The following is a 15,480-nucleotide window of genomic DNA, read 5'->3' on the forward strand; positions in this document are numbered from 1 at the left end:
GCCTCGTAGGAATGGAAAAAGGAATGTTTTTATTTACAGGTCATTCATTTCTTTTAAAAAAACATATAATGACGTGGGAGGCCCTTCACTCTGCGTTTCCACTTAGATATGTGTCCGGTGTCCGTAGATACGTAAATATACGGATGATTCCTCCTTGTGTCCAAACGCAAGGACGTGCAGTTCTTTACAGATGTATAGAAACCTGGCAGAAGCTACCTGAAGCCATGGGGGAGGGGCTAATTGTGTTCGTTTAAACAAACTGACAAAGAGGATGACAGCTGACAAATCTGACAGTACTTAATACAAAACTGATGAAGACATTTTATATAGGGGAGGAGTTTCGCAGGCACATCAGATAGCACAGAGATTCCCATAGGAATGAATGGACTTCCATTTGACTTGAAACCAAGCAACAACCTCTGGTGTTGAACAATGAAGCCTGTAGTTTCTCGAGTGTCCACTACAGGCTGGCTGCAGAAGCACAGGAAGTCACATACACACCCATTCTAAAACGCCTGTTTTTACAGCAGAGATTAACATGTTTACAGCCCGGTTCAAAAAAACAAATAGGTCTGATTAGCTCATGTCTCGATCGACACACACTGTACGGGGGGTGAATGTTTTGATGACCTATAGGTTTTGATTTGATGAAGGATAAGAGTTATTCACATTAAGGCGTGTAGCTGACCTGATTGACAGGCGGGCGCGGTGTAACGGTTTGTCAGGAGGCTTAAAACCCGCCTCAGCTCCAGCTCTCAGCCTGTCGTGAGATTGACTGAAAGTTAGACTGAGACAGCATTTCCAGCATGGAGACCGCCATCGATGGGACTTCAGTGCCCCCTGCAGGAACAGACGGGTCACTCAGGCTTCAAACTTTATTATTTACAGTCTCTAGTGGAAACAAGGCACCAACTCTTGAAGAAGCAGGTTTTATCGACAACTGAAGAATTTTCCGCTCAAACTGCAGACGTCACGTCGTTGTTGTTCTCGGGTGTTTCAGGTTTCTTCAGTAAAAAATATGGGCTTTCATTCGACTGCATCAAATCTGCAAATGGAAAAGAATAAGTCTTGTCTGTTTGGCAGGTTCATTTGGTGGGATTTAGATTTAGAATCTTGAAACCTAAATATGTTTCCCACATTTAAGGAGCAAACTGTTACCTGTGTAATCTCTACCTAACGTGTCTCCGATGCAGGAGTAAGGGGACTCATTAGGTAGAATTGTGTCTGCAAGAAAACATGACAAAATATTCTATATTTTACCAGGAATATTTGGTTTAACAAACATTTTTAGTGTAAACGTAAAAGTGTTACCAGTTGGCTTCTCCATCAGAGGAAGCTCAGAGATGGTGGAATACGTGGGATCATTTTGGTTTAATCTGTCTAAAAAAATTAACCAACAAGCATTATTATACAGAACCAGCTAACATTAACTTATACGGCTTCTTTTTACACCAAGGTTTTTTAAAACCAAAGCTTGCTTTATACAGCTGACTGAGCTTTGTTTTGTTTTTTCCATCACTGCTGCAACATTCTTGGTCATCCCAGAAACAGCAAGTTTGTCTTTCTCTATAAAATAAAAATAACTTTTCTCACCATTTTTTGGCTGAAACAATACATCCGGTATTTCTTCATAAATAGCTTCTTCTTTTTTACCTGCAAAGAAAAAGGCGGGCACAACAGGTAATCTGGACTAAATCGGACTTTAAGATGAGGAAAAATGCAACGGTTTTTCTTTTTCTATAGAGTTCAAAACCAGCTTAAGTAAGATGAACTCTTGCTTTATGAGCATGTTGTAGACTTACTGTAAACTTACTGCTTTAATGAAAGGATTGATGTCGCTCATAATTAAGAGATTCATTTAAGCAGTCTGATTATAAACCCCCTTCTTGTTGCAAAGTGGTAGGACGTTTTTAAAGCTTTTGTGGGTGCCACATGGCCTCTTTTGTCTGATGGCTGAGAAGGTCAATTTGAAGTGAGTTTTTATTTCATTTTATTTGCATTCATGTCTTTTTGTGTATTTTAACGTGAAGGCGTAGTAAAGCTTAAATCTGAGCCGAGCTCCCAGACGGTCGGGATTCATTTGGATCTCCAAACATCCAACAACTGATCGTGAAAGTGAGTTTCGTTTGCTGCTCTGCAAGGAAAAATACAAAAAGACAGGCATGGCCCAATTTGGGGCTTGTCGCAGATATGTCCAAATAATCCTGAAGTGTGTGCCACCACGATTATTTGACTGCTCCCTGTCCAGGATGTTGTGTATTTTTTGCATTTTGCACACATGGCATTAAGCACCTTTACCGTCTTCTCGGCCAGAATTTCATCCAGATTCTTTTTCTCGTTTTTTTATTTGGATCGTCCCCCGTTTTTGTTCTTCTTCTGTATTGTGTAATTATATTTAAATATCTCATATTCTGCTATCTCATATTTATAGACAATATTGTTAACAAGAAGCATTAATTTACCTCCTTTTTTAAATCTTCTTTTTTTACAATAGACAGTGACTATAATGATGAGGATAATGATGAGGATGATGATGAGGACGGTGATGAAGATATACATCCATAACTCCAAAGTGTCTTTGGAGTCTGAAAAATCAAATCAGAATGAATTACTCAAATTCAATCGATGGTACACAGAGCAGGCTCTTTTCATTCAGTATTTGAATAATTATTAAAGTAAAACATAAAATAACAAAACACTAAAAACTTTACAAGTCAGACTTGTTGGTTCTATGTTTTCTGAGCCATGAGATGTTCGAACCGTCGTGATGGTTAATTTGAAACACTTGTTTCTTTACCTGAGTCTGTCGATTGTGTTGAGTTTAAAGTTGTCGTTAAAGTTGTTTCTTGTGTCTTCCATCCTTTTAGTTTGTGGGGAAAAAGAAAACAGATTTTGTAATATTTTAATCAAAGACTAGATTCACATTTTCACGTTGCAGTCAAACACTTCAATCAAAATATATCACAGAACAGTTTGACCACTTTGAAAAACGTATCTAAGAATCTAATCAGGCTTTACTGTTTTAATTCAACAACAGTGTGACTAAACCTGTATGGATGTAATTTGATATTTTTTTTATGCTGATACTTTTGAAAAATGGAGAGAGGTTAGAACGCAGAAAGGTTTACAGACCGATGCAGAGCTGGCTAAACACTGAAGCTTCAGTGTCCACCACATGGCAACCTGCCAGGAGGGGGCGGGGGGAGACAGCTCCTACAATGGTTTTAGTTTGGACTGCAGTACTCATTTTAAACAAGGTGCCAGAGTTACATACTGCTCCTTTAAGGACGAGTAGTACATCAACTAAAGTAGCTTTGATAAGTCTTCATTTTCTGATTTCTAAAATGTAATCTTGACTCAAGAAGGTTATGAAAGAATTCTTAAATAAAACTTTTTTTAATGACAATATTATAATCAGGGTCAACTTACTCTTATTGTCCTCATCTGTGGATTTGTTCTTGGACTTTTGTTGCTTTGTCGTTGCCATGTTACTGTTTGCCGTTGTTGTTAATGGAACAGTTGTTGCTGCTGCTGTCTGTCTTGTAGGTGGTTTAGTGGTTTTGGCCTTGTGACCTTCAGTGTTAAACAGAAAACAGTTATAATACAAGAAACAGAAAAGAACTCTCGCTCAGAGGATCACAGGCTGAACGTGAGAAATTTAAAAAAGCTGCGGTCTTTTTTTTTTTTAGACGTGTCAAATATAAAGTTTTCTCACGACTTGGACCAGTTGAATGAAGAGGCTAGTGTAATAATAATAATACTACAGAAAAATGCACATCAAATCAACTTGATGCCAAGAGCTCAGCTACACATCGGCTGGAGTTTTCTAACAATCTACACTTTAATAGTTTGCTCTTTTGTTTGTTTGTTTGTTTTGTTGAGAGATCAGAAAGAGTTATGCAATTGTTGAATTTTTTGTTTGTTTTTGTTTTATTATCATTTAATTCTTTCATCATTTAATACATAGGTCATAAAGTCATAACCTTTTTCTGCTTTCAACATCTTGAAAAAAGAGAGAGATTTTGGCTATAAAAACCCTATAGAAAATCTGATCGGGGTTCCTTTTTGCTTTGCAAAATGAATCCACGTCACTCTGACTTTTGAAATCCCATTTTGGGACTTAGTCTCTGAGCCAAGATCTTTTAAAACCTCAAGTGTCTACACTCACAGGTTTAGACTTTGGTCTTTGTGTTTTGTTTTCCTTTTCCATTTTTTATACCTTTTACTTTTACTCTTTTGTATTTGCATTTGGAATATCTTTTGAAAATTTTAATAAATTTTCAGAAACTTTTTGAAATCATTTTCTGACTGAAATCATTTACACCATAAAGACTGGAAGTCCCCCTTAAGGACCCCGTGTACCTCGGAGGTTAAGTTTTGAGCAGTCACACCACGGCACACTTGTCTTACTGATTTATATTACAAACTTCATACACACCTAACATCCTAGCGGAGGGAGTTCACAGTTATTCCCTCTCTGGGGGGTAATCTAGAGTCCTATACCAGGGGTTATCCTTGAATCTAATTATTCTAGAAATGAATGTTAGGCAGATAATCCTGGGGCTGTGATTATAACTTGTTCATCTGTCCTCCAAAGGGTGTTAGAGGAGTAATTTTACATAGCTCCTTCCACTAGGAAAGAGAAGACTAGCAGGTTAGGAGAAAGTGAGCGGCAGTAGCTCAGTCTGTAGGGACTTGGGTTGGGAATCAGAAGGTCACTGGTTCAAGTCCCAGCATGGACCAAGTCCAGAAATTGGCCTGGTAGCACTGCCAATTTCCTGAGCACTGCCAAGCCCTTGAGCAAGACACCTAGCCCTCCCACCAGCTCAATAGCACCTACTGCAGGCAGCCCCCTCACTCTGAGACCTCTCCATTAGTGCATGTCCATAGGATCGTGTTCATGTGTGTGTATTTTGGCCTATGTTTGTGTAGCATGTTAACTAGACAGAGTGTGAAAATGAATTTCCCCTCACGGGATCAATAAAGTATACATTATTATTATTATTTAGTTCTAGGAAAGAGTAGTCTAGTTAACTAATGGGTGGTGGTTTTTGCATGTCCAGGGCATGCAACAGTTTACATTAAGGTCTTGTGATGGTCATTGTTTTGTCAGCAGTGTGGTTACTAGGACCCGACTCAGTTTTTAAAAATATGTACGATAGTTTTAAGTCAATTGCTCTGTAGACGGAAGAGTATGTGCACATGCTCTGTTGTTTCATTACACAGTTACAACTACTACACCAACTACTGGCCTGGCATGAACACTGCAGGGTTTTTAGTTGTTTTGAGGATGCTTGTGCACAGCGGTTATCAAAATGTCGTCTGAACGCAGAACTTTTTTTGAAAACACCAACTTATAACGATTCAGTTTTCAGTGGATTGTTTTTGTGTAAACATCTCTTTAATGACAGTATTAAAATCAGGGGCAACTTACTATTATCCTCGTCTTCTGTGGATTCGTTGTTGGACTTTCCTTTCTTTGTCGTTGCCATGTTACTGTTCGCCGTTGTTGTTAATGGAACAGTTGTTGCTGCTGCTGTTTGTCTTGTAGGTGGTTTAGTGGTTTTGGCCTTGTGACCTTCAGTGTTAAACAGAAAACAGTTATAATACAAGAAACAGAAAAGAACTCTCGCTCAGAGGATCACAGGCTGAATGTGAGAAATGAAAAAAAGCTGCGTTTTTTTTTTTTTTTTAGACGTGTCAAATATAAAGTTTTCTCACGACTTGGACCAGTTGAATGAAGAGGCTAGTGTAATAATAATAATACTACAGAAAAATGCACATCAAATCAACTTGATGCCAAGAGCTCAGCTACACATCGGCTGGAGTTTTCTAACAATCTACACTTTAATAGTTTGCTCGTTGCTACTGTTTGTCTTGTAGGTGGTTTTGTGGGTTCAGCCTCGTTCCCTTCAGTGTTAAACAGAAAATAATGTGTGTCTTTATATATCGGCCGATATTAGCATATTGCTTGACTATGGTGTAGCAGACAGGGTGCAGTCTGCATCCAGCTGCACAGCAGAGGGCTGTGAGGAAGGGGTGTGGCCTAGGAGAGGCAAATTGATGATTGTTTGCACCTGAGAGGGAGAGTGTGTGTGAGAGGAGACAGAGGATTGCTGCACAGTAGAGTGTTGGACAACTGGAGAAGGAGGGTTCAGGCTGCTTGAAATGTTCTTGGATGCCAAACAATTAAAGGAGAGGAGCGTTCATAAAAACCTAGAGTGGGCAGATTGTTTTGCCTTCTTTGCTCTGGAGGTAGGGACTGGAGCTTCGTAGATGATTGGGCAGTTATGAAATTATCATTGGAGTGGTAACGCTGCAACCCCTCTCAGGAACAAAAACCTGGACAGGTGATATCGTCTCACTCTCTCTCTGTGTTACCTCACCTCAAGACTTCCCCTGCTTCTGGTCTCCAATCTCTCCTTCCCCCCAGCCCAAACAGCCGCTCACACACCTTCACACACCCTCAACCCCTCTCTTTCTTTAATATTTATATTTTTTATGAGAACATTGGACTGGTTTAAATCTTTGTTTTTGATGAACTTTAAATATGAAATATTTCTGTTGTCCTGAATGTATGTTTAATGTACAAAAAAACTTTGATTTAATTGTATTTCGTAGCGTGGTTTTGTGTTGAATTTAGGTGGGAATACGTGCTATTCACCCTGAGACTTTTTTGACAGACTCCTGCTCGATTTCAGTTACGCTACAATGGGCATCGGCTAATTGTATCTCAGACATGCGCCGATATTACAGATATCTTCAAGAGTCAAAAAGCATTTCATTTGAGTATCTTTGTGTTACACTAGCAGTTCTCTGTCACCAGCAGAGGGCGCTATATGGATTACAAAAAGCATCATCACTCTTGAGCGGTGATGCACGTACATGAACAGATACTTTCCAGTTTAGTGACCATCTTGTCTTAATTATTAATCTTTTCTACAAGTGTTTGATAACTGCATTTGTGGGATCAACAATAAAAATGTGTTATCTATCTCTAAACAAATCAACAAAGATATCTGTCGATAGATCGGTATCAGATTTTTTTTTTTTTAAAGGGTCAGAGGTCTGATCAAGAGGAAGCTTACATGGAGTTAAAAAAAACAATATCGGTGAGTCTGGGGAAGTCAAACAGGATAAATATGAGAGGTATCAATGTCCTCATATGTCTAAATATCTGTGACAGGTGGAAAGGTAGATTACTAAGAATCTGTCTGACTTTTAAATAACTTCTCTTAACTTCTTCCCTAATGATGTGTTCCTCTCACCTCTGTCAGACGCATCATCTCTGATCACGTTCAGGTACGCAGCAGGTTTTTCACCGCAGTAGTAAAGTCCAGAGTCAGCAGCATTCACTTTTTTTATTGTCAACGTCTTTTTAGCTTTTGAAACATTAAACCGTCTTTGTTGTTGTATGTCTACAACATCTGTCCACCATCCGTGATCGTCTGAAACATCAGGACATTTCAGAGTGACCTTGGTCCTCTCTATCGCCTTGAGAACGACTGTTCCTGTGCAGAGGAAACAAAACAGGTTTTATTATGAGCTACGATTAATGCATCACGCAGAGTAAAGTCAGAGGATTCTAAACTGTCATTAAATAAAGACTAACAAAGGTAGAAAATATTTTTTTTAAATGACTGGAAAGAAAACTCAAACCCAATTTTTTAAATGAAAATGCACAGTTCTTTCAAATTACTGAAGTGTGTCTGTGGTACATGTTAAACTAAAACACAAAATCTGGGCAGAGAAATCGAGTCATGTTGAAAAGTTTTTATCAAAGTTCGATGTTACCTGGTGGGATCACCGTCAGATCCACAGCTGCTTCATCGTTACACAAATATCTTCCATCATCTGAGAACGTTACTTTTTGTATCTGTAGAGATTTATCTGCTAATGAACTGTAATGTTTATATGGGTCTGAAATGTGTTTTGTCTCCTTATCACCCTCAACAGTCATTAAGTCAGTTTTGTTTCCATTCTTCTCTCTGCTCCACTTCACTTTATCCACAGGGTGAGGACAGGGTAAAGCGATTGATTCCTTCTGCTCGACTATTTTATGGATGATTGCTGCAACAGAAACACAACGTTAGATACAAAGACTCGGCTGTCAGGATGTTTGTATTCTTAAAATTGCAAGCAACTAAAATGTGGTTTGAAACCAGTTTCAGAATCACATTTAACTTTCTCTTCATCAAACGCGTCTTTGTGTCATGAACCTCCAACATTAAATCCACCAGACTTCACATGCAGAGGTGGATCATCTTAATGATGCAGCATCAGGTTTAAACATGCACGTTCACGTTTAATGCACGTCCATTGGTGTTTTGACAGACAGTAAGAAAAAACAGCTCAGTCTCTAGGGACTTGGATTGGCGAACCAGAGAGTCGCTGGTTCAAGTCCCGGTGCAGACAGTGGCTGTATCCGAATTGCCAAGTACCTACTCAATCTTTCCGTAGGCAGTAGGCAGTACCTACTATCCGTGCTGTGTACTGTTTAGTACAGGGGTCTCAAACTCAAACTGGCATGGGGCCACTGGGAGTACTGTCGACTTAAAGGAGGGCCACTACAAAGTTCAAGCACCACAAAAAGGACTTCATTTTTGCAAATGTACTTTTTGTTTCCGCAAAATGTTGTCACACATCACTAATACAAACAGCAGTTTATATACATTTTTCAAAACATCTGCTTTCATTTAGTAGTGCAAGTCTTTTGTGTTTGCTTTATAACTTAAATAACTTAATCAAATAATAAATAAAACCTGCACTGAACCAAAAAATGCAGTTACTCAAAATACCAATACATTAATCCTGCATTCTATTTTTTGCCTGGCAGCGCTTCTGCTCACACAGATGAGCCACATTTACCTTGACGGAGGTCACAGTTGAAACCCTGAGTATAGCTTCAAGGTGTGCATGACTAAGCCTGGACCTGTACTTGTACACTCTCAACATCAGCTGAAAGTGCTAAACTTTAGTACCTACTGTTCAGTGGGCGCGCACAGTAGGCAGATATTTGTTCCTACTTCATCAGATTCATTCAGTATGGAAGTGACGTCATTTATGTTACCCGAACCGGCCGCATTCACCCTTTTTTTTTATTTTATTTTTTTTAGAGTAATGCGCATATACAGTCAGGTAAACAAAAAACAACATCACAAGTCAGACAGACGCATTTAAATAGTGAAATCATTATTTAAATAGAGGGGGAAAGGTTTTATAATAATGCAGATATTTGTTATATTTTCTGTTGTTAATTAAAAGTAGCGATTTCAGTCGGGACTTTAACGCTAGATTAAAAATGTATTTTTTACAGATTAAAAATGTATTTTTAATCTAGAGGAGGCGGACGTGACGATTTACGTTTAATTTCACACAGCATTGTGGGTGGTAAAATACAATTCATTTCCTGAAAGCACGCATCCGATCCATACTGCATGAAATCCGGAAGTTAGTATCCATACTGAAATGTTCAGTATACTGAGGTGGACCCAAAAAATGCATACTGAATGACCACGGAAGTTCAGTATACTGAAACTCCCTACTGAAAAGTACGTACTGCCGACTGAACTGTGACAATTCGGAAAGTGCCCTAGTCTGGAAGTTGGTCTGGTAGCTGGAGAGGTGTCAGATCACTTCCTGAGTACTGCCGATGTGACCTTGAGCAAGGCACCAAACCCCTGCCCCACCAGCTCAGGAGCGCTTGCCATCAGTGTATCCACAGGATCGTGTGTGTGTGTGTGGAGCATGTTCAACAACACAGCGTCAAATGTAATCTCCCTCTAATAATTAATGGAGAATATCTTCTTCATCTTCATACTAAAGAAATCAATGCACTAATCATGTAAATATTAGTCGTTGATATATATTATATTCCACATTTATGTAAATATTGCGGTGTAGGTACGTTACCACTGAATCTATCCGGGCTGTTTTTTTACTTCCTGAAGTAACCTTTCTCACGCTTACATCAGCGGCTCAATTCCTCATGAAAGTTTGATTCACATTTCAGATTCATTTCAACTCAGAAAATTCTACACAAAAGTCTTCACAACACGCTTCAAAGTAATGGTGAGAAACAGGGCAGTCTTACCTGCAGTGAGGTTACAGCTCAGGAGGAAGGCAAACAGGCAGCAGCTGATGATCACCTTCATCTTGGCACTGACTTCTGTCACAAAGTGAGCACAGTTTTTCTTAGAAGAGAACAGGAACTCGACCGTCTACGTGCCAGCGGGTGTGTGTTCCTCTACCCTAAACACCCACATTAGTAAGTTATAAGAGTGAGTCTGTGACTATTTCAATCTGTGGTTAATGAGCGCTGAAGTTTCCTCTTCTCTGAATGTTTCACCCACCACACAGTCAGCGCCTCAGGTATGGACTCATAATGAGTGTTTACCTTTCTGAAAGATGTGAAGTCATGTCTTAAAAGTAAAATCGTTATGTGACCAAAGCTGCATTAAATCTGTTGGATGCTGACAGGTCAGGGAAAATGACAACAGACGTGAAAACAATCAACTCAGTCATTGTCAGACACATTAACACCATCATCACTATTACACTTCCACTGAAGTGGCTTTATTTATAACTGCATTGATATTTGTATACCTGATAAAAAGAACAATAAACAAACTAGAGCGTGTGAAACCTGGCAGCTGTGACCTGAAGCTGCTGCAGCTTCCTCTGCTTCTTATGGCCTCTTCCAACTGCAAGCTGCATCTGAGACCCTTGAGCACCACTTACTGGTTAAAATGTGTCAATTCACTCAGACTTTTTCAGTGACCCTGTCTGGAGAACTTGTGCTGAAACCTCCAGAAGTCAACGCAGAAGTGCAAAAACACTGCAGTTCCTCCAGTGTCCACTTTAGACTGGCTCCAAAAACGGAGGATTCCCCATTAGGTCCTATATGTTAAAATGTTTACAGCAGAAATAAACATGTCCACAGCCTGATACAGAAACAGGTTTGATCTCTAGAGCTCATCTCTTAATTAGGGGTGTGGCTGTGTTGACCGACAGGAGAACACGTTGTTGTTTCCCAGGAGGTTTAAGCCCCACCTCTGCTCCGCCTTTTTGCCCGTTTTCCAAATTCATCTAAAGATAAGTAGAGTCAACTTTTCCAATATGGCGACCACCATTCTCTGGCTTCAGTGGGGGTGGGTGACGTCACTGAGACTACGTTCATGTTTTGTACAGTCTATGGTAAAACTTGACTGAATTTGGTCAACGTGAAATATTCCTTAAAATAATGTTTCACAAACAGCCAATGTGTTTTCACTGTTAATTACATTAGACAGTAAACAAAGGTCTCGAAAAATGAAGCCAATGCGGAAGTACAAAAAACTGCAGTTCCTCGAGATTCCGCTTGAGGCTGTAAATATGGTTATCTGACGTTATGATGAATGTTAAACTCCACGTAAATGTCAACATTAAAAAACAAACTTTGTGTAGTAATTATCCGTCAGTAACATAAACTGAACTCAATTGAACCTAATGTGTTGTGTAGGTTATAGAGGATGACATCAACGTTACATGGTTGATGTAGTGTCTTAAGATTTGTGCAAACTGTTACCAAATTTAAAAAAAAATTAACTTTGTATGAGTTCAGTGAAATTTAATATGGTTATTAATATAGTTCTTAATCGTTACAGATGCTCTTCCAAAGAATATAGCAGTAGAAATATAAAAGATATAAATAACATATGGAATGAAAATAAGATATAAAGTATATATATTTGGGCTGGGCAACGATTAAAAGTTTTAATCGCATGAGTTCCTGTGTTTAATCACGATTAATCGCATTGTTATACGCAAAATCCACTAATGAATTCAAAAGTAGTGTATAACGCACTTTTATTGTAAATGTACTTCTCAACCTAAACAATGTAATCAAAGCAAATAAATACAAAACTAAAGCTTATTGCCACTGCAAGGGCATAATGTCATTCTCTTTGTTATATTAAAAAAAAAAAAACTGCCCAGAAAGGTTTTAGGCTAAGCGGTATAATGAAAATGTCAGGACGCCATTTTTAAAGTGGGGGAGAGTGTGACAGGTCAATTTAGAACATTGATGTTTATTGTTTGGTTATCGGGGACCCCACAAACACATTTTTGTTGTACTTGTCATTTTGAAATTCTTTAGTTTAAAATCCTTTTTGAATTCATCTTCAAAGTTGCTAATGTTAATGTATTTTTCTGAACTGCAACATTATTCAAGCAGTCCATGTTGACATGTTATTAATTAAATGCGCTGCATAATCTACACCACTAGGTGGAGTCTGTGAGTGAGAAACAGTGACATGCAGGAGTTCAGAGAAGAAGAGTGTTGTTGTTGTGATGCTCCGGAGTTAGCAAGAAAGCTGTCGTTATTATTCAGCAGCTGAAGAGACTCTTAGGCAGAGTGAATGAAGGTACTGGGTCTTTGTTAAACGCTTTAATAAAGTGAAGACAAGTGAAACGACCTTTCAGCGTCCGCCTGAGTTTCTGGCTGCAACATATTTTGGAGTACTTATCAAGTACTCCGGTGATAAGAAAATTCAACTTCGCAGTGGTTACAAATAACTTCGGCTCTGTGGACTGCGCCGTCTGGAAGAACTTTAAAATGAAAATGGCCATGTAAAAGTTCCGTACCCTTCTCCATGCTTGATTATCCGCCAAAAGCAACATACTAGGCTCACGATGGAATTTTACAAAATAAAAACCAGTGAGCAAAATACTTTTACAATAAGAAAATAACTAATAAAAACTGCGTTAATGCGAGATAAAATAATTGTCGGCGATAATTGATCAATTAGTTAACGCGAAAATAAGGCGTTAACGTTCCCAGCCTTAATATATATATATATATATATAAAAAGTACAAGAAATAGTTTAAGGATACAGCCATGTATCGAGCTCATGTTAACAATAAATGAGTTACTGTATGTTCTGTACTGAAGCACAGGGAGTTGGGACCTGTTAATGATTTAAATAATTCAGGTAATATTTGTTTCATGTAAAGATGAAGTACTATCCACAATAAACTGCTTAATTTTTCCTCACAAAATCTGAGGCAATTTGATGTGGAATATCATTGTGTGAGTGAGAGAGCTGAAAACAGCATGATTACAATAAGGTTTATCTTATTAACTTTGTATAGATGTTGATTACCTGAATACTGTACCTTTGTTGTCTGGGTAGTACACTGTTGAATTTATAAATGTGCTCTTACACACAGATGAATACAGAAAAATAGATGAGAACAAACAAATGATTTCATGAATAACTGATATTTTCTCTCTTTCTTTGCCATCCTGAAGACCCCTCACTAAAAGTCCATGTTCTCCAGGATCCATGTCACATGCTCGAGCTTCTTCAGAATGACATTTCAACAGTCGAAGTTCTGGTGAGAGAAGATGGCCAGCAGATAAGACAGCAGTACATGAAGGAGCTCCACAAGCTTCAGAAGAAGGAGGGTTTGCACCTTGGAAGACTGTATTCATGCTGTTCAAATAAAAATAGATCTCCTCCAAACAACTTGCAATCAAACCCTTTTCTTCCCATTTTGAAACCCTTTGTCCAGTTTAGATGGGAGAAGTTGATATTATGTGATATTATCTGTTATTGATCTTATTTACTCTTGATGTATCTTGATTTAAGAATGGGGCTGTGTTTAAGGGCAAATTTAGCAATGACTCTGTTCCATCCCATTTTAAGAAATGAACTACATTAGTATTTGGTAAAAAAAAAATGTCAAAAGAATAAAAAGTTGTGTAAAAGTAGACTTCCTTCCCTTAGCTATTGAGTTGAGCATTAATGCACATTTTAGTCTTGTCATTTCAAATCTGAAATGTATACTCATAAGTAGACATAAAGGAGTGCATTTATATAGAAATATTTATTTAATCTGAAAAACCACATTCAAAAAGTCTGTTTTTACAGCAGAGATTAACATGTTTACAGCTTGGTACAAAAAAACAAATAGGTCTGATTAGCTCATGTCTCGATCGACACACACTGTACAGGGGGGTGAATGTTTTGATGACCTATAGGTTTTGATTTGATGAAGGATAAGAGTTATTCACATTAAGTCGTGTAGCTGACCAGCTTGACAGGCGGGCGCGGTGTAACGGTTTGTCAGGAGGCTTAAAACCCGCCTCAGCTCCAGCTCCAGCTCTCAGCCTGTCTTTAGGTTGACTGAAAGTTAGACTGAGACAGCATTTCCAGCATGGAGACCGCCATCGATGGGACTTCAGTGTCCCCTGCAGGAACAGACGGGTCACTCAGGCTTCAAACTTTATTATTTACAGTCTCAAGTGGAAACAAGGCACCAACTCTTGAAGAAGCAGGTTTTATCGACAACTGAAGAATTTTCCGCTCAAACTGCAGACGTCACGTCGTTGTTGTTCTCGGGTGTTTCAGGTTTCTTCAGTAAAAAATATGGGCTTTCATTCGACTGCGTCAAATCTGCAAATGGAAAAGAATAAGTCTTGTCTGTTTGGCAGGTTCATTTGGTGGGATTTAGATTTAGAATCTTGAAACCTAAATATGTTTCCCACATTTAAGGAGCTAACTGTTACCTGTGTAATCTCTACCTAACGTGTCTCCGATGCAGGAGTAAGGGGACTCATTAGGTAGAATTGTGTCTGCAAGAAAACATGACAAAATATTCTATATTTTACCAGGAATATTTGGTTTAACAAACATTTTTAGTGTAAATGTAAAAGTATTACCAGTTGGCTTCTCCATCAGAGGAAGCTCAGAGATGGTGGAATACGTGGGATCATTTTGGTTTAATCTGTCTAAAAAATTTAACCAACAAGCATTATTATACAGAACCAGCTAACATTAACTTATACGGCTTCTTTTTACACCAAGGTTTTTTAAAACCAAAGCTTGCTTTACACAGCTGACTGAGCTTTGTTTTGTTTTTTCCATCACTGCTGCAACATTCTTGGTCATCCCAGAAACAGCAAGTTTGTCTTTCTCTATAAAATAAAAATAACTTTTCTCACCATTTTTTGGCTGAAACAATGCATCCGGTATTTCTTCATAAATAGCTTCTTCTTTTTTACCTGCAAAGAAAAAGGCGGGCACAACAGGTAATCTGGACTAAATCGGACTTTAAGATGAAAAAAAATGTAACGGTTTTTCTTTTTCTATTGAGTTAAAAACCAGCTGAAGTAAGATGAACTCTTGCTTTATGAGCATGTTGTAGACTTACTGTAAACTTACTGCTTTAATGAAAGGATTGATGTCGCTCATAATTAAGAGATTCATTTAAGCAGTCTGATTATAAACCCCCTTCTTGTTGCAAAGTGGTAGGACGTTTTTAAAGCTTTTGTGGGTGCCACATGGCCTCTTTTGTCTGATGGCTGAGAAGGTCAATTTGAAGTGAGTTTTTATTTCATTTTATTTGAATTCATGTCTTTTTGTGTATTTTAACGTGAAGGCGTAGTAAAACTTAAATCTGAGCCGAGCTCCCAGACGGTCGGGATTCATTTGGAT

General features: G+C 38.4%; 2 protein-coding genes across 7 annotated transcripts in view; both read right to left on the reverse strand.

Moving 5' to 3' along the window:
• Window positions 1-6: 6 nt before the first annotated feature.
• On the reverse strand, window positions 7-10,648 carry LOC136177160 (uncharacterized). Of its 3 annotated transcripts, XM_065948504.1 has the most exons (11): window positions 10,094-10,647; window positions 7,795-8,070; window positions 7,269-7,511; window positions 5,435-5,578; window positions 3,430-3,573; window positions 2,798-2,860; window positions 2,463-2,585; window positions 1,594-1,653; window positions 1,312-1,380; window positions 1,159-1,224; window positions 7-1,045 (listed from the first exon to the last, which is right to left on the reverse strand). In XM_065948504.1, the coding sequence occupies exons 1-11, from the start codon at window positions 10,152-10,154 to the stop codon at window positions 957-959; spliced, it is 1,338 nt and encodes a 445-aa protein (XP_065804576.1). In that variant the 5' UTR covers window positions 10,155-10,647; the 3' UTR covers window positions 7-956. The 3 variants fall into 3 exon arrangements, with proteins under 3 accessions (XP_065804576.1, XP_065804577.1, XP_065804578.1); XM_065948505.1 differs by lacking the exon at window positions 2,463-2,585 and having other exon boundaries at window positions 10,094-10,648; XM_065948506.1 differs by lacking the exon at window positions 5,435-5,578.
• Window positions 10,649-13,851: 3,203 nt separating this feature from the next.
• The window catches only part of LOC110005421 (mucin-22-like), a 76,689-nt gene continuing 75,060 nt past the window's right edge, over window positions 13,852-15,480 (reverse strand). For all 4 annotated transcript variants that reach the window (XM_065948160.1, XM_065948159.1, XM_065948161.1 and 1 more), the window contains 4 exons: window positions 14,988-15,047; window positions 14,706-14,774; window positions 14,553-14,618; window positions 13,852-14,439 (listed from right to left, as the gene is read on the reverse strand). In XM_065948160.1, the coding sequence (XP_065804232.1) occupies window positions 14,351-14,439; window positions 14,553-14,618; window positions 14,706-14,774; window positions 14,988-15,047 (284 nt within the window). In that variant the 3' untranslated portion in view covers window positions 13,852-14,350. The remainder of the gene's footprint in view (window positions 14,440-14,552; window positions 14,619-14,705; window positions 14,775-14,987; window positions 15,048-15,480) is intronic.

This window comes from Labrus bergylta, chromosome 19 (assembly GCF_963930695.1).
Source record: "Labrus bergylta chromosome 19, fLabBer1.1, whole genome shotgun sequence".
NCBI lineage: Eukaryota > Metazoa > Chordata > Actinopteri > Labriformes > Labridae > Labrus > Labrus bergylta.

What these genes read in the sequence shown, in the direction of transcription:
- LOC136177160 (XM_065948504.1), bottom strand. Translation starts at nt 10,154, where the DNA reads ATGAAGGTGATCATCAGCTGCTGCCTGTTTGCCTTCCTCCTGAGCTGT. An exon ending in TCTGACGGTGATCCCACCAG is followed by an intron (nt 7,512 to 7,794) that starts GTAACATCGAAC and finishes TCCTCTGCACAG; the next exon opens with GAACAGTCGTTCTCAAGGCG. An exon ending in ATTGTTTCAGCCAAAAAATG is followed by an intron (nt 1,381 to 1,593) that starts GTGAGAAAAGTT and finishes TAATTTTTTTAG; the next exon opens with ACAGATTAAACCAAAATGAT.